This window comes from Coffea arabica, chromosome 2c (genome assembly GCF_036785885.1).
Source record: "Coffea arabica cultivar ET-39 chromosome 2c, Coffea Arabica ET-39 HiFi, whole genome shotgun sequence".
Lineage (NCBI taxonomy): Eukaryota > Viridiplantae > Streptophyta > Magnoliopsida > Gentianales > Rubiaceae > Coffea > Coffea arabica.
Window position 1 is genome coordinate 5,525,118 of NC_092312.1, and position 20,605 is coordinate 5,545,722.

The following is a 20,605-nucleotide window of genomic DNA, read 5'->3' on the forward strand; positions in this document are numbered from 1 at the left end:
GAGAGAAAACATGAGTGAATTAGACAATTAATGAGGGTACAAAAGGAAAGTAGTGTATAGATTTAAATAATGAAAAACTTTTCTTAATTGGTGTGCAAAACCTTAAACGTCAGTTATAAAAAAAGGGAGGGGGTAGTCAATAGTTAGTATTGGATAATTGGAATAGTTTTCGTTTTTCTTCTTTGTTTTAAAAAAAAAAAAAAACTACCTGAAAAAGATTCTTTAGAGTCCAAATTAAACTTCGGGAAATAATAAGCTTGATTCGACAGCCCAAAAAAAAAAAAAAAAAGAAAATTTCAGAGTACGTGCAGAGAATGAATTGAGTGGATGCATGCCCAAGTCTTATGCTGCACGAGAAGGGCAGAGCACAAGTTCAATATTTGGTGATTCACCTTTTCTAATTCTCTGCATCCAATTCTCTACATCCATCAGAGAGACAGAGGACTAAGATGTGGAAGAGAGAGCAGAAAGAGAGTCTGCAGACTGCAAAAACGAACCAATTGACATTAAACTGATGAAGATAATCTCTACCATACAACTTAACAAATGAAGATAAAGAATACTGAACTTTCCAACTCGTGAAACAGAACAATAAAGACTACTAGTAATTAAGAGAAGTAAATAAAGCCACCGAGCAATAGCAGAGATGATTCAAACATCGCAAGGAGGGTAGAAAACAGACAAAGAACAGTTAGTTAGTTACCGTTCACATGCAGTGATTAAGAAGCGCAGTGCATTTGCGCTATTGCTTAAAACTGCCATTTGCACTAATAGGTCTAATGCACAGCAATCTCCTGCCCTTCTGCTAGCCATTTCATCCAATCATAGGCAACTTTTTCTAGCATGAACACACACACACACACACACACATATATATATATATATATAGAGAGAGAGAGAGAGAGAGAGAGAGTAAATTAAGAAACAGAAACATCAAGGATCAAAAGGTTTTTACAACCTTTACAAACATGCATAATCTTAGCAAAGGGAACTTATACTTTCCTAAACTTCGTTACCCAACATGAAGGTTTGAGGTGAGAAATAATGTAAACTAGCTTGCATGGTTAATCAAGAATGAATCTCAGCGGCATTCACCCTCCCCCTTTTGTCATCTCTTCCTAAAAGTAAAGAGGAATAAAACATATAAAAAAAAAAAGAAGGTTTGTTATATCAGATGCACCTCTTAAATAACAGTAGCACAGGGAAACCATGAAACAACACATGGAGGGAGGTACAGCGAGACTCAGATATCCTCAGGTCTCAAGTCCCATCTTGACCCCGGCTTTGCCTTCTTAACAGTTCCCCAACTCAAATGTTCCCACTCTATAGCCGGTTTTAGGTCTATCATGTCCTCATCCTCCTCTTCATCACTCTCAAATATCCATCCATTACATGGCTGACGCCTTTTGCTCTGAACGCGCTTAACATTTGGAGGTGAGATCTTAGGAAAAGGAGAGAGCACTGGACAGTTTTCAGGTGGGCTTGAAACACTACTACCTCCTGGTGTTGTAGGAGTCAGAGACGGAGGGGTGAGTATTACACTATTTGCACAATCCTGACTGGAGCCACCTATCTCATCCTTGTCAGAAATGCCAGCAGCCCTCCCTTTCTCACTTGAAGACTGATCCAAGCCAATGTCTTTCCAGCCTTTTCCGTCCCTGACACTGGATGGAAGCTGGCCTGCATCTTCTGCAAAGCAAAAATAGGCAATATAACTTGTGTAGTCAACAAAACTGCCCCTCAAAATTATTAAATAATTCAATGACCTTATTCTCCATATATTGCCAAATGTTAGCATCTTAAGTACAGCATAGCAGGCATATCTCATAACAGAATCAAAAAAGATATTGGAGGACTTGATAAAAGGTTTGTTGCTTAATTATTTAAATGAAGGTAGAGGAGGATTCTGAATCCTGCTCTACCATTACTATTACTTAGCACCTGCTTCAGCAATAGTTCAAAATTTGAAACATCTAAAGAAGTTTCCAGCCATTATATTGTTCTAAAGATAAAAGAAATGGGAAACTATAAGCAAGAAAAAATACATCTTATGTATTGGAACATTAGCTGTGGCTGATCAAACAGCACTGACAACTTCTTGTAAAAGCCACTCCTAGGAAAAACAAGAAAGAAAGAATAGTAAGCATCATTACCTTTGGTGTTTGCCTCCAATTGATTCTCGACAACCTTAGAGCAATTGGCTTCCGAAACTACACCAGAGGGCTCTGCTAAAGCATGTTCTGCAGCCCTTTCATCTTGCAAAGAGATATTCTGGAAAGAACACGCAAACATGAGCAAAAAATTGGCGATGCCACTTAACTGCTGCAATTGGAAATTCACTTTTGCCCAATGCAACCTGATGAATTAGGCACAATTGCACTAATACTCTTATCTGACATTTCTAGCACTGCAGCTTGTGGTGCATGGTGGAATGAATGAAATATTATGACCAAATGTTGCGGTAACTTACTTAGTCTGGGTTTGAAGACGCATTATGAAGAAAGACCATGAACCTGTCCATTTGCATAACTCAGTATAATAGTTACCTAACCTAGTCCACTCCTAGCACATGACCAGACCATAGAATCAATAAATACAAAAAAAAAAATTCCTTGGATGATCACCGAAAAGATATAACATTGTTGAGAACATATCAAAATTATTTTGTCCATGCATTAAAGGAAGGCCCTAGTTAAGAATCTAAATATGATCTTGTTTCTGGATACCAAATCCAGCATTCTTTTTGTGATCTATCTTGTCTTCATGGGTGGTTGGAAAAACAACTGTGCCTTCTGGTGCATCATTGTAATTGAAAACCAGATAAAGCAGAGACAAGCACAGAAAAAATAAGTTTGAAAAGGAGATGAATGATCACATTGAAAGTCCAGAAAGTACTACCAATAAAATCTATGAAAAAGATGCTAGAGATACAAACAGAGGGTAAAAAACATGACACCTTTGCATGCATGCATCGACAGAAGTGGTCACGAAGCCATAGTATTCATATGACAAAGTGGAACCAGTGTTGCTACAATGATAATCTAGTACAGAATGGCTGAAGTGGAGGCAATCAGTTATAGCAGATTGTAAGATGAACTTACTAGAAGTAAATCCACTTCGCTAACTTGATACATTTCTGACATGTCAAGTTTTACATAAACGGATTGCTTTTTGCATCAAGGTTCCATCTCAAATGTACTGTCGATGCAGTATTTAAACCAGGAAAATCCCTAATAGCAGGATTAGACTAAACAGTTACGTAGTGTTAATGAGCATATCATTTGACTTGCAGTGTGAAATTTCAAAATGAAGCCTGCAACAGGATGACTATAGCTTCAGAGTACGGGAGAAAGAACAGAACAAAATCAAGAAAATTTGGAATGCCCACATATTTCCTTAATAATTATTTGCACCTCGGCAGAATATACGAGGCACGTATGTCCATCCTCCTAACACCTCATTTTGTTTGACACTATACTTTAGAGTAATGCACGCTTTTGTTTATCATTAATACAAGCACTTTGCCTTAGTATCTTCAGTGCAAAAGGCCAATATTTGTTTTCACATTTCTTTTTTTTTTTCGTTAAGTGCCTCAAAACAAATAAATAACATGAGTAGCTCATACTTAGCAGTCATAAAAGCAATTAAATTTAAAACACAATAAAAAAAGAGGCTGAATGCTAAACAAATATTACCCCAATACTAATACCTGTGGCAAAGCATCCTCTTTCTGATTAGGAGGAGCATCGTGCCGATCATTTAGCTCTTGATCCAGCAAAAGCGCGTCAACCAATACTTGGTAAGAGCAGTCCTCGATGAAAAACCAGCCCTCATCTCCTTGATCTCCCTCATACTCCTAAATATGAACAGAGAAACAAACATCCACAGGTAAGCACGGACAAAACCGTCCCCCAAAAATAAAAATCAGAAAAACAAAATAGGAAGATAAACCTTTGTCTTTCAAAAACAGATTGCAGTAAAACAAAAGGGCAGAAGTCAGCAGATAATAATGGAAGCCCCCTTAAAATCACTTACTACTTCCTTATGTAAGCTACATTTTTGTTAATGAACTTATACAGGGTTTTTCGGAGGCCAAACAAGGGGGAACAAAAAGAGTAAAAAGAGTCGGGCGTACTTTGAGCAGCTCTTTTGCTACCCGCTTCACAATTTCCTCAGGAAACCCATAGTTTTTCGTCATGGCATCAACGGCTGCGTCCATCCTCGTATCCCGGGACTGAAAAAAACCCCTCAAAAAAGATGTCAAAAAGAGCGTGGAAAATAACCATGAACAAAAGAAAATCAGAGCAGGAGAAAGTTGATGAAAGAAAACCTTCCTAGGTCTTCCTCTAGGGGCCATTATGAATAGCTCCAACGTCCGTCAGCTCTCAACCCCCTTCTCAGTTCTAGACAGTCCTTTTGCCAGAAAAAGGGGGGAAAAATAGAGACATCGGAGCTCTTTGGCGATGACCACGTACGGTACCACTATTCTGGTATTAAAGTATCCAGCGAACGCAATTTAACTGGGTCCAAAAATAGAGGGAGAAACTTTGGGTGGAGAAAATTGAAGAGTAACAAAAAGGAATATCAACACAAAACAGAGTGTGGGGAAAGTGCAGAGGGATTTTTGGTTAAGATGGCAGAAAGGAGCGAAGAGAGGGGGAGGCTGTCCGTTGTCCCGTCGTGGGCGCTAAATATGGCAACAAGAGAGTGATGAGTGAGGACCGACTTTGGCTTTTGCTCGTAAGCAGCTACAGTATGGGAGTGTAACGTACGTACGGCACGGCACGGGACGTACGTGGCCATCGGGGAGAGGTTGTGGGACAGATGTTTATGAATAAGAAATAATAATATAATAAATAATGGGACAGAGAATGGCAACGTGGACAGAACATCCGTTGCGCATTTGCATTCACCAGTTCATGTTCACTTCATGGGAGAAAAGCCACGTAGGCCTCCACCTTTTGTTCTTCTGGTACTTAAAATTGCTTGGGCCTCAACAACCTCGGAAAACCTTTAAATCTTATAAAATTTAAGAAATCAGATTCATTGGGTTCACAACCACTAGGTCCACTACTCCTTCAGGCTTCAACCATATGGACAGAGTACACAACCCAAAAAGAGCACACTCTTGCAACTTTTTCTGAAGCCTCTTTTCCTCCTCAACATTTTTCTGACCCCAAAAAAAAAAAGGTGCATTTGAATGGTAGATTAATTGGGATGGTTTTTTGAAAGAAATACTGAAGCTTTCTTTTTTTTTTTTTTGTATGTGATCTATGTGAGATAAAAAGATTATTGAAAAATATATTGATGATTCTTGAAAGAAAACTAACTGATCAAAAAAATTTATTTTTTAAGCTCATCAAAATTTTTGACTTCAGTAAAAGCTTATAATTTAGAATTCGAATCCTGTATTTAACACAAAAAAATAATAATAATAAAATAAATAAATAAAAGTCACAAGTGCTCATTTTGGGTTCATAGGTGCTCTAATGATATGTACGACCTAACATCGTGTCTTGTGACTATGGTTCAAAGTCCGCTTAGTCATCGCTAGAACGGATTTCTCCCGTTCCAATATCGAGATGAGATGACTCCGAGATACATAGATAGTTTCAGTCGAAATATCGATCGAATCACTGAGAATTCGATTGAGAAGTTTCCGACACAGATAGTCTCATTGAATTAGCCCAAATCAAATTGCAAATTTACATTTTATAGATTTTTTTTGCTAATTTTTTTATTATTTTTGTTCAGCAAATTTTTGAATATTATTCACAATTTTTAAAATATTAAATACTTTAAAATTTACATCTCACCGAGACAATGACCGATATGCCGAAATTGATGTAAAATAATCTGGATTGTGACTGTGACTGTGACTGGAACCACGACCGCGACTTTGAACCATGCTTGTGACGGGTTAAAGAGTACGGATGTTAAGCGGCCTATCTAGCATAAATGGAATTTTAGTTGGCATCACTTCAACCCCATCAGAAACATTTGTTTGAAATAAAGCTAGTTTAACAAAATTTCAAGTTATATAAATATAAATAAATATAAGCTGGCTAAACCGAGTGATATAAACATAAACTGTGATTGGCATTAATCGAGGAGTATGGTGACATTTCGAATTCTAAATTTTAGAGTTTCGCTCACATCCAAATATTTTACTTTCAGTATTAAATTTGCACTTATTTTCGAAATCTAACAACAAAACAAGCATTTGCTGAATTCACAAAGGTTACGTGTATCAGCTGGCATTACATATCCTAGAGGGCCAACATGCTAAATCTTCTCCCACCACAAATGAGAAGCAACAAAGAGTTGATCCAACTTCATATCCTTCTTATACGGAATAAAATTAGCTCACTTCACTTTTTACAAAAGGACAAAGAATTGATAAAACTTCTGGTCCCTTCTTTTTCCTTTTTGTGCCAAGCAAGTTTTCTTCGTGGTTTTTCTCTTTTTTCTTGAAGGAGTACTGGTTGATGTATTTCGTTTCAGCTTCTTCCTTGTTTTCACCCCCAAATAAGAAGACAGTGGTGGTGATCTTCACAGTAACCATTGGCAAAAAAATTTTCGCTGCATTAAATAGCTCTAGTGGGGAGCAAAAGGGGAAAACAAGACGCCTAGATTATACTATACATGACAAGTACAATATGAAAAGCTTCAAAGCATATGCCCAGCGTCGTTTACTATTTGCCTCCTAGTTTTTAACATCGTAATCAGGAAAGTGTAATCTCCAACAAAATTACCTTTGGGGCTTTGCCGAGTACCTATGATCCGCGGGGGAACGAGAGACTTAACCAACCACGTATGTGATCCAAGATTATAACACATCCAATAAGCGGCTGCATAAAGAAATATTGCAAATTTTTACATTGTACTGGGGCTGCATTTGGCCCAACCTACTCCAAATCCTATTTCCATGGCCTGATTCAAGATGCTGTTTTGCTACACTGCAACGAAATTTATTAAGTAGTTGAAGAAGGAAACAGGAAATTCACAACTGTGCATGTGGGAATTTGACATTAACTTGATAAGATGCTGGCTAACCCAAAGGAGAAAGAAACATAAGCAGCTACTTACTTCTGCACTTCTGGTGCAAGATGTCATATTTACAGCTGTAGATGATGGTGCGCCAGTAAGCAGCGCATCTATAACCACCAATATCTAAAGTTTGCGTAGTAGTTAACTAGTAACATCAGTTTGGGTTAGAGATATCTGCAAAGCGAAACGGCAGAAGATCATAATTGGCAATTTGTCCATTTACCACATCATTTTGGAATAGCACCATTACCAGGAGGCAGCGATAGAAACTAATCTTCCTCATCATCAGCATCGAGCCATCCACAAGATGGTTTTTGTGTTTGGTTAGTTGGTACACGGTCCATGGGAGAGCAAGTTGGAGCAAAGTCCACCGGTGGACCGAGTTGAGGTTGCCCAGAGTCATCCTTCAATGAGTAAGACTTGGTTATAGCTTAGATACAATGCAGATTTTAAAGGTGCAAAAGGTACAATGCAGTTATAAATTGGTCTGAAAATCAATAGAAAAGTTAGTTCTGAATCTTCTGATCGGATGCTGCAGATCATATATACAAGGGAGACATCCCAATCAGATTATATCAAGTATATGTAAATTTTTCAAGAAGCCCCTACAGGTAAGAAAGTACTAATGAATCACCAACTCCCCCAAAAAGTACAGATGCATACGTCTAAACTCTCAACACTTCTTCACAACAAGGGAGTGCATATTCTAAGGTACGATCAATTAGCAATATAACCCAAATTTTACCAAGTACTAGCAGAGACACAGTTATTTTACCAAAAACCTCTGAACTCTTCGGGGATGTCTGCTGCGTCATTACTGTATATAGAGAAAGTTCAACACGATTACACCAGAAGAGCTGTCATTTTCCTTTGCTTCAGAAAATTTTCTCATCGAAAATCAGCATTGACATTTTGAAAATCCGTAACTGAAGGGAGAAACTCAGTAAGCTTTAAGCTCTTTAAAATTGTGACAGAACATTTGACGGTAACCAACAGAACAAAAAATTCAATAGCAAGCACAATAAAGCTAATTGGCTTGTTGTAAGCAATTGGTACTTCTCTAATCGTTCACATTAGCAATTCTACACATTACTTATGCTGTATTTACAGGATGTTTCTGTCAAATTTGACAGCAAGTCATTTTAGTTTCACTGATAAGTAAATTCCGATGATTGGTGTTATGCAAATTGAAAGAATGAAATTGTCAAATTCTTTCTGATAAGTAAATCCTGATGTTTGGAGTTATGCATACTGAAAGATAAAATTGCAATTCTGTGGGGTATCAAGACTCCGACTTCTGAAGGCCAAAAGTGTGGATTACTTGACTGATTTAGTCCCCTTCTTTCTCAAAGCAGTAATATCAAACGCTGATAACCTAATCATATGCTATGAATCCTTACAGTCGCTATCAATTTCTCTTCCAAGTGCTCTAATTAAAAAATCAGCAAAGTTACTAAATAAATGGAAAAAAAAGGCATTACCTTGGAAATGAAATGATGGTGGGTCTGAGAATTTTTGCTTGGACTTTTCTCAGCATCAATCTCCACTGGTAGACACTTTTGTTCCTGGCAGCGCTCTTCCTTATCACACATCTCTTCTAGTGATCCAGATTTTTCACCACTCCCACTTCCATCATCTCTTCCTGCTCTGCCTTCTTGCTGTCCTTCAATAATCGTTTCAATGAGGATCTTGTAAGAAGCCTCCTCAATGAAAATCCATCCATCCTCCCCATAAACCTTGACGGGGAAAAAAAAAAAGAAAAAACCCATTCAAAACAGCAGCGAAAAACGTGGGAATTTAGTTACAAGGAATCGAGTAACATTGGAAACCTTGAGCAAGTCTTTGATGGATTTGCGAACAACATCATCCGGGAACCCCATCGGACGCATAGAATCCAATGCGGCATCAATTCTCATCGAACCAACCTGCAAAGGAAAATCTTTCCCATAAAAGTCCAGTCTTTGAAGGAAAAGATTACAGATAAATTTAAAAAAAACAAAATGCTGTTTGCAAGTGTAAAAGTATAGACCTTTCTGCGTCTATTTCTTGGGGGAGCCATGTTTTTGAATTCTAGGAGGGAGGGTGAAGAGTAGCTGAACCACAAATAAGTTAAAAGTTTAGTACTAGTTCACACTTCACAGCTTTGGCATGGGAAGGACTAAAGATGGAGTTCAGATTGATTCCATGCGTGAGAAATGGGAAACTACAAAAGGGCAGGGAATATGGAAGTTGAGCAGTCCAGATGGGCAAAAGCGGCCTTCTGGGCAAAATTGGGGAAGGTGATTTCATTTATCGGGTAACACTAATAATATACTACATATTTTTGGTTTGCATAAACTGTCTTCGTGCAAATTTGGGAGTAGTATATCTTGTGCAGCGCAATATTGAAAGAGTTGCTGGGATTATGAGGTTGTTGCTGCTGAGTCAAGCCAACCCATACGCAGGCGGCGGTACTGTCTGCTTTCAAGGGGTGTACTTGGGCACAAAGAAATTGGGCGGATATCCAAGATTCCATGCTCCTTGGTCTTCGGGAAATTATTGCTAGCCGACTTTATTTTGGAAACTGGGAGAAAATCCGCCTAACTTCCAGCCCATCCCGCAAATTCCCGCAAAAGATTAGGGCCAAGCAAGCAGTAAACCCTGACTCCAGTTTTGCACTTTGGACCGGTATCACTGGGGAATCATTAATTGTGGTGGATCTTACAAGTCTCCAAGAAGTTTTTTTTTTTTTTTGTTTTCTTAATGAGCTACGTTTCATAATAAGTTGAATGTTCATGGAGGAATCATGTAGTTAAATCAGAAATGGATATTGCAAAGTATTAGTATAAATTCCAGGCACGAGCTTTGTGGATGCATCAAAGAAACTATCTTGTCAAACGGAACCCGGGTGAAGACAACATATAGCAGTAGTGTCGTGTCAATCAGACGGTAGATGAGGTGACCCAAGAAAATCTTTGCCTTGAGAACTTCATTGACAAAGAACTGAGGGGATGGCAAATGACAATAATGTAATGCAGATGCCACGCTGTGCTAAACTTTGACTAACTAGCCTGTAGAACCTAGTCGTACAAGCTTCAGAATTTAACAAAATCTATTACATACTATGTGATAAATGACGATATTACTAGACTTGGCTATTTTGCGTTTGAGCCTAAAAAATTATCAACAAGCATCCAGTACATCGATCATATATATGCTGAACAAAAATATTGGGAGAAACAAACAGCACACCGCACACAAATGGACATTGCGAGGTGGTTAGTACGATGCTAATTGCATCCCGACTCAGTGATGATGTGCAGGAGGCTTGCACTGATAGCATTTGGCAAACAGACCAAATGAATCAACCTGACTGATGAAGTTGCTCATGCTTGCCCACCCTCCGAATCCAAATCCAACCACGAAAACCCATCCCACCACGAATGTGTTCAAAACAAACATGGCGGTCCAGCTCGGCAGGAAGAATGGTGGCTTTTCTGCAGCATTCTGGACATCCAAGATCAGGGTATCGTAAATTTCATAGTCCATAAACAACTGCGATAAAGTACTAAATTTCCATGCTATCGTGCAAAATCTCTTACTAGTTCCTTCAAGATGCCAAACCAAGAAAGTAGTCTGTCAATACATATTAGATAGCATCACAAAATGTGGACAACGATAACAATATATCTGGCAACCCTAGTAGAGTAGGTATTGGTGGGTCAGCTAGCCAGCTCAATGTAGGATGTGACTAGCATTAGCAGGACTGACTGCTGCAAATAACCAATGACAAGGAAACTCTACCAAACCTATCTCGTAAATTTGCTGATATGGATTCTTTCACCCGCGAGTAAAATTCATGGGTTTATTTCTGAGTCCCCTTGAAATCTAAACCAGTAAAAAGTTAAATTTGGGACTTAGCCAATATCACATAATTGTGCTTTCCTATTTGCCTCACATGAATGATAGTGATGCTTTTCTAATCTCCCAAGGCATCACTGAATCTTCTCTTGCTTATCTTAGTAGATACGTCGATGTTGCTCATACTCTCCAGCTATCTAAAGGCTCCATTTATAGCATTTTTGGATGTGCCCTTACTAAGATCATGTGTCGTGGAAGCCTGTATGTACTCTTCTGGTGTGACAATCAAGAAAGAAGCTAGAAGGAGCTAGCTGGCTATTTAAGATAAAGTGCTCAACCCCACCATTGATGCCTACAGAAGTTTGAAACGTCCGTATGCCGAATAATTTCCCAATAATTGATTTTTGAAACTATAATTCGCAATGCTCCATGGCTAACCAGCCATAGTCAATTTTGACACAAGGGGTAGCCAAACATATGGTGTACCAATCGTGGATAGTAAATAACCAAGGGGGACAGTTCCAGCAAGTAAAAAGCATCCAAGTAATGAAAGCCAAAAGAGAATGGAACAGTTACCTGCCGCGCTGATGCCTTTCGGTAAGTAAGCATATGTGCAAGAGAAGGGATAATGTAGACGGTGAAGCTGACTAAAAGTGCTCCCACAGCTGAATTGATTGGCCCAAAGAAGGGAAATATTATGGCCAGGAACCAAATTGGTATTACCACCGGTACCCTGACCAATGCCCTTAAACATATGCTTTTTGTGTCGTGCATCCTTACCACTTTTTCCCACACAAAATACAGAGGGGTGCAAGCGAATCCAAATGTTATGAACTGCATCAGAGCCATTTAATTAAAATAATCATCAATTACACTAGTCAAATGTGAGAATTTAGTCAAAGAAATAGTGACTAAAAGACCTGATGGATTAGCATTAGAATCACAGCTGCATCACGAAAACCAGTGCGAGGAAGTAGTGAGAAGGCATTTGCATGGTCAAGGAGCTGGTCACCGAAGGCCCAATAAACAGCAGCAGCTGATGGAATTGTTAGTGTGAAGACGTAGATGGTCGCAAACAAATATACGTACTTGAATTTCCGCGGCTTCCACATTGCATGCATGATCTCCCTGAAGGAACCAAGACTCTTGCATTAGTACATTAATCCATGACCGATTTGTATTTTATACTGTCACCTGTCAAGACAAACAGAAAAGTGGGACATCTGACTTGAGTTTTAGATACTTGCTATATTCACCATCAGCTTCACATATATCACAACAAACCTAATGAATTTAAGCCTGTCCATATAATTGAACTGATAACGTTACAGTCCCATTCCAAATGACAGGCGAATAAATGCTTTAGAGATTGTATTCATCCTGCAGAATAACGCTTGTTTCCAGGATAGATTTAGTCTCCGTTTATCCTACAAGGATCATGATCTTCATAAACAACTGATACATGTAACAACTCAATTTTAATACCAAAGCACATGCATTTTGTCGAGGAAGTACTCATGTGTAGCGCCTTCTAATATCTTTACCTGATGGATAAATAATCAGCTTTCTGATAAAACATCTCTAAATTGCTCTTCAAATATTCTTTTTAAAACTTGTTCAATTAAGGAGCATAGTTAATGTTAGTGGTCTTATACCAGACCTGCAAACATGTGTGCTCTTACTTGATAAGAAGATTTCCCAGTATAAAGAACTGTTAAAAGACAAAAGATTTCCAAGGGAAATTCCCCCGCAGAGTTGAAGAAACTACTCACACAGTGACAGCATGACCACCGAAAGTGTAAAGTACGTTGGTGGCACCAGTAAAATACAATACCAGTTTTGTTGGGCCAGAATGTTTTACTCCATCAACCTACAAAAGAGAAAAGTAATTGCTGATTTAACAACAATTTCCGAGCAAAAAAGTTAGTGATGATCAGCATCGTTTCCATCATACCTGGCCATGAATAAGGGCCGCAATAGCCAGGTACCATGCAGTGTAAGTGGTCATCCCTAGACCCAAAAATGACCAAATCCTGTAGTTGTGAAACGAGGGGATGAACACGGTAGTTGCACAACACGCCCCAAATATGTATGTCCATGTTCTCTTGTCCAATCGATCATTAATGTAATAGATATTGCTGCACTTACAAGATTAACAAGATAAGTAAACTAAGATAAAAATCTTAACCAAACTTTGTAATCAAAATTTGCAAAATCTAAAGAAAATGCTAACAGCCTAGCAAATCAAAAAAGAGAAATTCGCCTTTTGCTAAGTCTGATGATTAAAGATGGACTGACCTTGCACAAGCTATAAGCTGTATAACAGAACCAAATAGGAGGAAAGTGCAGTTAAAAGCTAATCCAACAGCTTTCCATTGTGGACCCAATAAACCATCCAACACCTCGTACCACTGCGTAGACAGGTAGGAACACTCTAGTTTGTTTGAAAAAAAAAAAGAGGCATATTCTTAAACTGCTTGCAGACTATAATGGTGTTAGTATTTAACTATTTATTCAGTTAGTGGGGACAAAGGCATAGACGGATTTTCGGGTTCCCCCGGAAATGTTTGCAGATTCGCTTATAGAGCTAACCTGAATAACATGGTTTTTGAAGCTGACATTCTCCTTCTCCTTTCTGGTCCGGTACTCAACATAGAGGACACTGATCAGATAAGCAGTCCAGCTGCCTAACAAACCATAAAATACCTGCAGAATTACTCCTGAAAGCATTCCCAGTTGGGAGAAAGAGTATGGCAAAGTCAATAGAACCTGTGCCACCTGCGATCAAATAAAGCCAATACTCGATTTTTATTTCTTTCGTATTTTCTGTTTTTCTTTAGGCACTATCGAAATTCTGCTTGTAAAAAAAACTTTAACAATGTGTGGAGGGTAATTTCAGAATTATAACCTGATTTGAGGCACAGCTGAACCAAGCATCATAAACAGAGCCTCCATGCCAGAATAAGCTTTTGAACCTATGGATAGGCTCATGATCTACTCTTCCTTCCTCTCCTCCGTCAGTCCCGTCGTTCACACTTACGTCCCCAGCGACAATAGCTTCTTCAGCTTGTTTCTGTGGCACCATTGCTTTTTCCCTTCTCTGAAACTCTGAAACTGAAACAAGTTAAAACTAACCCACACTTCTTCGTGACAAAACAAGAGAAATACCACCAAACCGAACTCTCAGACAAAAAAGTCCTCCACCTTCAGCTCTTGGAGGGGTGTATCACCACTTTAGGCCAAATAAGTCCTGTAAATACAGCTAAAAAGTATAGCCAAAGAATGTACACGAGTACGAAAATAACTATCATCTTAACCACTTTAAGTAGTAAAGATAATCAGAGATTTGACCCCTAGTTTACCTTTTTCTAGGACAGTGGCAGAGGTCAGTGCTGTATTATTTGTACAGATTTCAGTCGGCGGTCACTACTTCTCAGAAAGTTGTTTTCCAAGGTCAGTCAGAGACCAGCCAGGAAAGTAGTAAATGCCCTTCAACAATTTTCACCAGCAGAGATCTTTCTTTCACCACTCTTCCAATCTATGGCTATCCACCAATAAATGCACCCTTTAATCTGTTTGAGACAATACAATGGGCTCTAGTAGCAAAAGGCAAAGACAAAACACATCAACTTTTTGATCAAGTGAACTCGAAAAATGGAATTGCCCACAAACAAAGTTCGCTTCTTGCGTACACTAATGACTAAACAGGCCTAAAGGGCTCCGTATCTTTTCTTTTCCAGTCTAGATACTATCTCCAATCTCCATTCATGAATCAAGACGTTTGGGCAGAGGAAAGAGTTAAAACGAGCCAGAGGTTTGCAGGATGAGACCCTGGTTTTCAACAGGGAAAAGAAAGGATACTTTCGAACTCTTTTATTAAGCTCTGGAGAAGTGAAGAAGGCGATGAAACGCGAAATCTACCTCTCAACTGTTTCCTCGTTTAATTCTCTCGTATGTTGTTGTCTTTCAGTTTCCGAGACACTGACGGATTTTATTAGTCAGGGAGCTTGGCTTCGCTCATGACTGTATACTCATTATTGTGGGTTTTTTTACTCTTTTACGCTTCCTTTTTTTGGTAGTAATCAGTATATGGTTTGGTCAATCCTGCATAATTATGCATAGAATTTATTTGACCGAGGAATTAACGATGCACTCAATAGCATCGGAGCGATTCTTCTCTTTTTATTTCTCTTTTATAGATTTTACATTGAAAGATGGTTCCACCCAAAAAACGAAAATATTTAATGCTGATTAATGTACTCCTTTCATCCCACTTTAATAGTTTTATTTTGTTTTTGAGTTTTCTAACATGTTAACACATTTACATTCCATCCAACCTACATATATATACACATATTAATAATTACTATTTTTTCTTACATTTATACACTTTTTCTAATTAATTCTCTTGCATTTATACACGTACTAACAATTACTAATTTTTCTTGCATATATACGCATCTCTAATTAATTCCATTGCATTTATCGCTAATTAATCTTGTATTTCTAAAAATTTAATATATGAAATACATCTTAATGAGTGTTCATAAGGTAGACCATTTCGTTTTTTTTTATCCGTTCTAAATTATAGTCCACTTTTCAATTGAACAATATAGTTAATTTTTAATTTTTCTAAAATGCACTTAATATATTTTGTTATCAATGAATATAACATACCTTATTCAATAATTGCTTTAATTCATGCTTTAAATAGTACAACTTTCCATCAAAATTGTTATTGTAATTAAAAAAATCAAGGCTATAAAAAATGGGACAGATGGAGTGATTCTTTTAACACAATCAAATCTGTACATTTTCCCAATAATGAGTCGTTATATAATGATAGAATTGTACATCATTACTTGAGCCATCCTATGTATCTAGAATATTAATCCTGCTATTCTCCTAACATGTATGTAAGCTTCTCAAAACTTTTTATATTTTCTTTTCTTATCTTCAAAATGAACTTGAAAATTTTTTAATTATATTTTCAAAAGTTTATTTCCTTCCTCGTATTTTTAATATTCGGGTGTATCTTTCATGTACATCCTAAAACAACAGAAAATAAAAAGTCAACAAAAAATTGAAACTGAGTAAATTGCAAGCTAATGAATGATATATATTTTATCTGACTTTTCTTTCGGTACTTTGTTTATTTTCACTCATTGTTTAGTTAAAATTTCAAAGAAAAAAACTGTCAATTTGAAATATGTCAATTGTTTGCCCGTCTTCGTAATCATTCATGATTGCTAATTAATGACCATTATACACTTGGAAAACTTGGAAGTAGTAACTTACTGATAATGTTTTCACGATTAAGAATTGAAACAAGAACGTAGCCCTGAAGATAGCATTCTGTTTTCTAAACATGATTATTTTCTGCTGATTTACTCCAACCCCAATTCCAACAGCTTGAATATGTACGAGATAATAGGTAAAAAAAAGAAAAAGAAAGAGAAAAAATACATAATGACAAAGCGCAAAAGCCACCAGCCTTTGCAGTTAAATGTAGGGCATGTTTGGAAGGCAGTTTTTTGTCTAATTTTTCTTCTACTAGTTTTTTAACAATTTTTTAATCGGCAAAAGTAGCTCTTCTCTGTTTTTTTTTTCCCCTTTCTCTTCTCCCTCTTCCTCTCCTTCTTCCACCTCTCTCCCCCCCGCTCTCCTTTGCTCCACGGGGGGAGGGGGAGGGGGAGGGAGGAGGAAGAGGAGTGAGAGGGGAAAAAAAAAACTATCGTTGTTGCTTGTGAGGTGAGGGAGAAGAAGAGGAGAGGAAGGAAAAAGAAAAAAAAATTTTACATCGAATTTTTTTTTTTTACAACTTATATATTAAGTTATAGTAAAATTTTAATCAAACATCTAAAAAAAATTCATTTATCAAATGGGCTGCAAGAATTTGAACATTTTGTATAACATTCCCATGAAATGACGAAGATGACCTACCAAAGACTATAGTACTGTACCACATTAGATGATGGATATGACCCTTAAGAAAAGCAAGTTTCTTGTCGTAAAATACCACTGCATGCTTAGCAAATAAATTGCATTGCTGACAGTCTCGTTATCATTAGCAAAATTACGTTAATCTTAATGGGGAAAAGAAGGGTCGTTTTTCATACACTCATGACTCAGCTTCAGTGGTTTTTAACTTATTTCCATGAAAACATCCTCCCTGTCTCAGAGCCCATTGTCTCTTTTTGACTCTGACCACCTGTAGTAGGGATATGCTATAGTACAAGTTAGGAGGGATCCCATCAATTTAACATTTTGTTGCTGCTTATCTTTAATTCTTTTGGAAAAAGAACAGCCATTAAACAAGTTTTAGCTTTGGGGATGGGTGGTTGGGGGGGGGGGGTTTAGTGGGAGACCTAATGATTCAGGATCAGGTTTGTATACGTTGTAATGTAGGGTACATTCGGTCCAAGTTCCTATCAGAGGCAAAACTTTTTGTCCTTATAATTTAACAAAGTCAAGGTGGTGTATCAACTATCATGTATTCACTAAAAAAAAAAAAAAGTAGTTAAGCAGCCGAGCCCTAAAGTAGTAATTTTGATTAATCCCCCATTAAAAAAAATAAAAATAGTTAACCCGAGGAGTTGGGGCTAGTGGTAAGCGGCTGGTAATGCGAACAGGACGACTAATGTTCGATCCTCGCTGCGCTCCTGCGATAACTCCAGGGCCAGGTCTTCACCCTCGAGTAAGAGTCAAACTCTACGGGCGCTCCCCGGGCTGAATCCGGATTAGTCCGAAAGGGATACCGGGTGGTTAGACCAAAAAAAAAAAAAAAAAAGTAGTTAAGCAGCCGAGCCCTAAAGTAGTAATTTTGATTAATCCCCCATTAACCTAGCTCTCAATTTTCTGTTGACTTCTTTTACTCAATTGAGCGGATCATAATCAAATACTACTAGTATGTTATTCACTCCTCGAGGCATGTCCATGATCGACACAATGCTATAACTGATGTGTAAACTTTAAGGCTTCTGGGGAGATAGATTAGATAACTTGAAAGAGGGAGTGTAGAAAATAATCCAGATTCGAATCCTCTCACTTTTTCTTTTTTTTTTTTTAAAAAAAAAAAAAAAAAGCTCTAAAACTTTTAAGGTAAAGTGCGTTACAAACAATTCAAACCTTAGAACCATTCTTCTAATTTCGACCCATTAATTAGTTCTTCAAAAAACGATGGTCAAATTACTAAGGCAATTCATAAGGTCTCTGATTCACTGCTTCCCCTTTCTTTCTCCATTAGACATGTAAGGTGTAGAATCCCTAGAGCGAAACCAAATCAAAAACATATTTGGACTCGAGACTCTGAATAGAATTTCACATTTGTGAGGTTAAAAGTACCAAGTCGATTACATAAAAAAAAATGCAGGATCTGTAGAAAATTTGTTCAGACGAAAATGGCAAGAAGTAATTTTGGCGTAACCATCTGGGCACGAGCACGTACGATCGACTGAAACCCTTTGGGATTATAGGCTAAATTATTGAAGTTTGAAGGTTTACAACACCATAACTCTAGTATCCTCACACAAACCTCCGCAATTTTGAGTTGGACAAACCTGCTTAATTAAGAGGATATGTAGTTGATGTCACGACCGTTTTAGGATCCCATGTTAAAAAAAAGTACTAGTTTAGATATTTCATAAGAATCTCTTCGGTTTGGAGTATGGACTTGGACATTGAAAGGGGGAGGTTCTCACAGAACCGAACCTATTCCGATTCAGGCAAGTGTTAGTGACCCAAACTCAAAAATGGAACATTTGAACGATGATTCTGCGTGGTACTCAGTTACCTGCATAAAAGCAATTAAGTACTATTTTTTTCACATATTCTTTCAGCTAAAATATGTACTACGAGCCTAGACTAGACTCTTAAAGAGTGATCAGAACAGCTTGAGGATGGGTATCAGCATGACTTTATGTTTGCATGTGTATGGTGGTCCATTCAATAATGATTAGAAGGAATCCATCGTCGTTCCCACGAATAAAATGTAGTACAATTTACAATTGAAAAAATTTAATGCATTGAAAAGAAAGACATTTGCTTTGCAAAATCACCACACCTTCAAAAGCCATTCTGGTACGTTTTAAAGTTGAGATTTGTAAGCTTTGCTCTTTATGGAGTTAACTTATCCGGCTGGATTTTCCTTCAAATGTCACTTTCTCTCCTTTTCCCCCAGAAGGTTGATTGGCGGAACAAAGTTAAAGACTTTTTTTATTGAGAGAATCTGTTCCAGATAAACCCCATCCCACGAGGGTTTATTAGTTTCTTGATGAGCATCCTAGGACTTGCTCTTTTCCACCCTCCCTTTAGACCCCACCGTTTTTGTTTAAATGCTAATGGGATTAATGTGAATGATTAGAAGCAGCATACCATTTGTAACTAGCAGATATTCCACTTCAAATATGGATTGTCACGTCTTAGAACAATTCGATGACTCAACTGGACGTTGGATTCATTGATGGGTATGCCACCATTTTGATAATCCATCCCAATCAGATATGCACTGCGTCAGATGTAGGTGCATGAAGTAGTCAGATGCTTCTTCTATTCTTTTCCCTGGCGCAACTGGGCCATCCTGGACTTGAACCAGAGACCTCGCCCGTGAAGTAAATCATCGCACCTACGGTCCAACCAATTGGGAGAGAATCAATAAATTCCTTTTCGGGAGCGATTCATCCTTCCCGAACGCAGCATACAACTCTCCGTTGTACTGCGCTCTCCAAGTGTGCTTGTTCCCCCTTCTTCCTTACTCTGACAAGTCTTTGTAAAATAAATCCGATGAGAAGAAAAAAGAAGGCCTTAAGAGACCCTCCTGGCCCAACCCTAGACACTCTAAGATCCTTTTTCAAACCTGCTCCCATTTCGAGTCAAGAGATAAATAGACACATCCCATTGCACTGATCGGGGGCTTTCGTAGTGACTGAGGGGGTCGAAGACCAAGAAGTGAGTTATTTATACCAAGCATTCTTCTTACAGTTAGATCCAATCTCTCGGTTCCTGCGGAAGGAAAAAAGAATTTCATGCTCTTCCTTTCGGGAAGGGGGGATTAGGGAAATCCTATTGACACTTCCTTTCAGGTGCTTGCCATAAACATATAGAATCAAAAATAGCACCATTTGGGACATGGAATTTTCGTTTCAGTTTTTTGTACACTGTCTTTGGTTTAATTGTTCATTAAACTTAATTTAGCCTTTTGAACTTAATTAGTTAGTCGTTCTAAATTCTAAAGCAGAGAAGGAAACCAAGCAGCTGACCATTTTCTCGCTAATTTGGTCAGTATGCTTGTGACAGCCCTCCAAATGCTATTGGCAAGTAAAAGAAATTTCGAAAACCATATATATATATATCATCTTTTCAGGTTTCATAAGTGAAGATCTGATGACAAAACCAAATTGAGAGCCAACTCTCACATTTTTTTTTACTTGTGGTAGACGGCTTCCTATTTTGCCAAACAAACTAACCATCTACGCAGGATTAGAATTCAGGAATTGATGAATACTGGCGCTTGCAATTGAAGGACTTGTACCTTAGATATAGCTGCTGGCAAAGCTGAAGTGTTAAAGAGCGATTCATTTGATTTCGTAAACTGTCTGATTTTATGTCATAGGATGGGAAAGAACAACACGTAACACAAAAGAAGAACAAAACCGCTCAGACTTTAATTCCTCACGCGGTCTGTGTATTATTACGCTGATGGCCTGATGCGTGTTAA

General features: G+C 38.0%; 3 protein-coding genes across 9 annotated transcripts; all 3 read right to left on the bottom strand.

The window, feature by feature from the left end:
• Nucleotides 1-302: 302 nt before the first annotated feature.
• LOC113721337 (uncharacterized) lies at nucleotides 303-4,707 on the bottom strand. Of its 3 annotated transcripts, XR_003455956.2 has the most exons (6): nucleotides 4,331-4,706; nucleotides 4,136-4,234; nucleotides 3,710-3,856; nucleotides 2,154-2,271; nucleotides 1,181-1,689; nucleotides 303-483 (listed from the first exon to the last, which is right to left on the bottom strand). XR_003455956.2 is itself a non-coding variant. In XM_072073836.1 (5 exons), exons 1-5 carry the CDS (start codon nucleotides 4,355-4,357, stop codon nucleotides 1,244-1,246), a joined length of 834 nt encoding a protein of 277 aa, XP_071929937.1. In that variant the 5' UTR covers nucleotides 4,358-4,707; the 3' UTR covers nucleotides 914-1,243. The 3 variants fall into 3 exon arrangements, 2 of the variants coding, with proteins under 2 accessions (XP_071929937.1, XP_027101342.1); XM_072073836.1 differs by lacking the exon at nucleotides 303-483 and having other exon boundaries at nucleotides 914-1,686; nucleotides 4,331-4,707; XM_027245541.2 differs by lacking the exon at nucleotides 303-483 and having other exon boundaries at nucleotides 914-1,689.
• A 1,445-nt stretch (nucleotides 4,708-6,152) lies between these two features.
• On the bottom strand, nucleotides 6,153-9,888 carry LOC113725408 (uncharacterized). Of its 3 annotated transcripts, none has more exons than XR_003457328.2 (6): nucleotides 9,080-9,888; nucleotides 8,880-8,975; nucleotides 8,532-8,786; nucleotides 7,301-7,454; nucleotides 7,090-7,224; nucleotides 6,153-6,851 (listed from the first exon to the last, which is right to left on the bottom strand). XR_003457328.2 is itself a non-coding variant. In XM_027248555.2 (5 exons), the coding sequence occupies exons 1-4, from the start codon at nucleotides 9,107-9,109 to the stop codon at nucleotides 7,320-7,322; spliced, it is 516 nt and encodes a 171-aa protein (XP_027104356.1). In that variant the 5' UTR covers nucleotides 9,110-9,888; the 3' UTR covers nucleotides 6,153-7,224; nucleotides 7,301-7,319. The 3 variants fall into 3 exon arrangements, 1 of the variants encoding a protein (XP_027104356.1); XR_003457326.2 differs by having other exon boundaries at nucleotides 6,153-6,959; XM_027248555.2 differs by having other exon boundaries at nucleotides 6,153-7,224.
• A 100-nt stretch (nucleotides 9,889-9,988) lies between these two features.
• Nucleotides 9,989-14,885, bottom strand: LOC113725407 (auxin transporter-like protein 2). 3 transcript variants are annotated; one of them, XM_027248552.2, is made up of 10 exons: nucleotides 14,253-14,885; nucleotides 14,095-14,140; nucleotides 13,799-13,998; nucleotides 13,483-13,668; nucleotides 13,189-13,301; nucleotides 12,845-13,028; nucleotides 12,663-12,760; nucleotides 11,811-12,018; nucleotides 11,467-11,724; nucleotides 9,989-10,536 (listed from the first exon to the last, which is right to left on the bottom strand). In XM_027248552.2, exons 3-10 carry the CDS (start codon nucleotides 13,973-13,975, stop codon nucleotides 10,336-10,338), a joined length of 1,425 nt encoding a protein of 474 aa, XP_027104353.1. In that variant the 5' UTR covers nucleotides 13,976-13,998; nucleotides 14,095-14,140; nucleotides 14,253-14,885; the 3' UTR covers nucleotides 9,989-10,335. The 3 variants fall into 3 exon arrangements, with proteins under 3 accessions (XP_027104353.1, XP_027104354.1, XP_027104355.1); XM_027248553.2 differs by having other exon boundaries at nucleotides 14,095-14,152; XM_027248554.2 differs by lacking the exon at nucleotides 14,095-14,140.
• Nucleotides 14,886-20,605: the final 5,720 nt, after the last annotated feature.

Coding starts and splice junctions, on each gene's coding strand:
- LOC113725408 (XM_027248555.2), bottom strand. CDS start 9,109: ATGGCTCCCCCAAGAAATAGACGCAGAAAG. Junction 8,976..9,079: donor CAAGAAATAGACGCAGAAAG/GTCTATACTTTT, acceptor TTTCCTTTGCAG/GTTGGTTCGATGAGAATTGA. Junction 7,455..8,531: donor ACCATCATTTCATTTCCAAG/GTAATGCCTTTT, acceptor TACTCATTGAAG/GATGACTCTGGGCAACCTCA.
- LOC113721337 (XM_027245541.2), bottom strand. CDS start 4,357: ATGGCCCCTAGAGGAAGACCTAGGAAG. Junction 4,235..4,330: donor CTAGAGGAAGACCTAGGAAG/GTTTTCTTTCAT, acceptor GGTTTTTTTCAG/TCCCGGGATACGAGGATGGA. Junction 2,272..3,709: donor AAGAGGATGCTTTGCCACAG/GTATTAGTATTG, acceptor TGTTCTTTCCAG/AATATCTCTTTGCAAGATGA.
- LOC113725407 (XM_027248554.2), bottom strand. CDS start 13,975: ATGGTGCCACAGAAACAAGCTGAAGAAGCTATTGTCGCTGGGGACGTA. Junction 13,669..13,798: donor TCAGCTGTGCCTCAAATCAG/GTTATAATTCTG, acceptor ATTTGATCGCAG/GTGGCACAGGTTCTATTGAC. Junction 10,537..11,466: donor GAAAGGCATCAGCGCGGCAG/GTAACTGTTCCA, acceptor TTGGATGTCCAG/AATGCTGCAGAAAAGCCACC.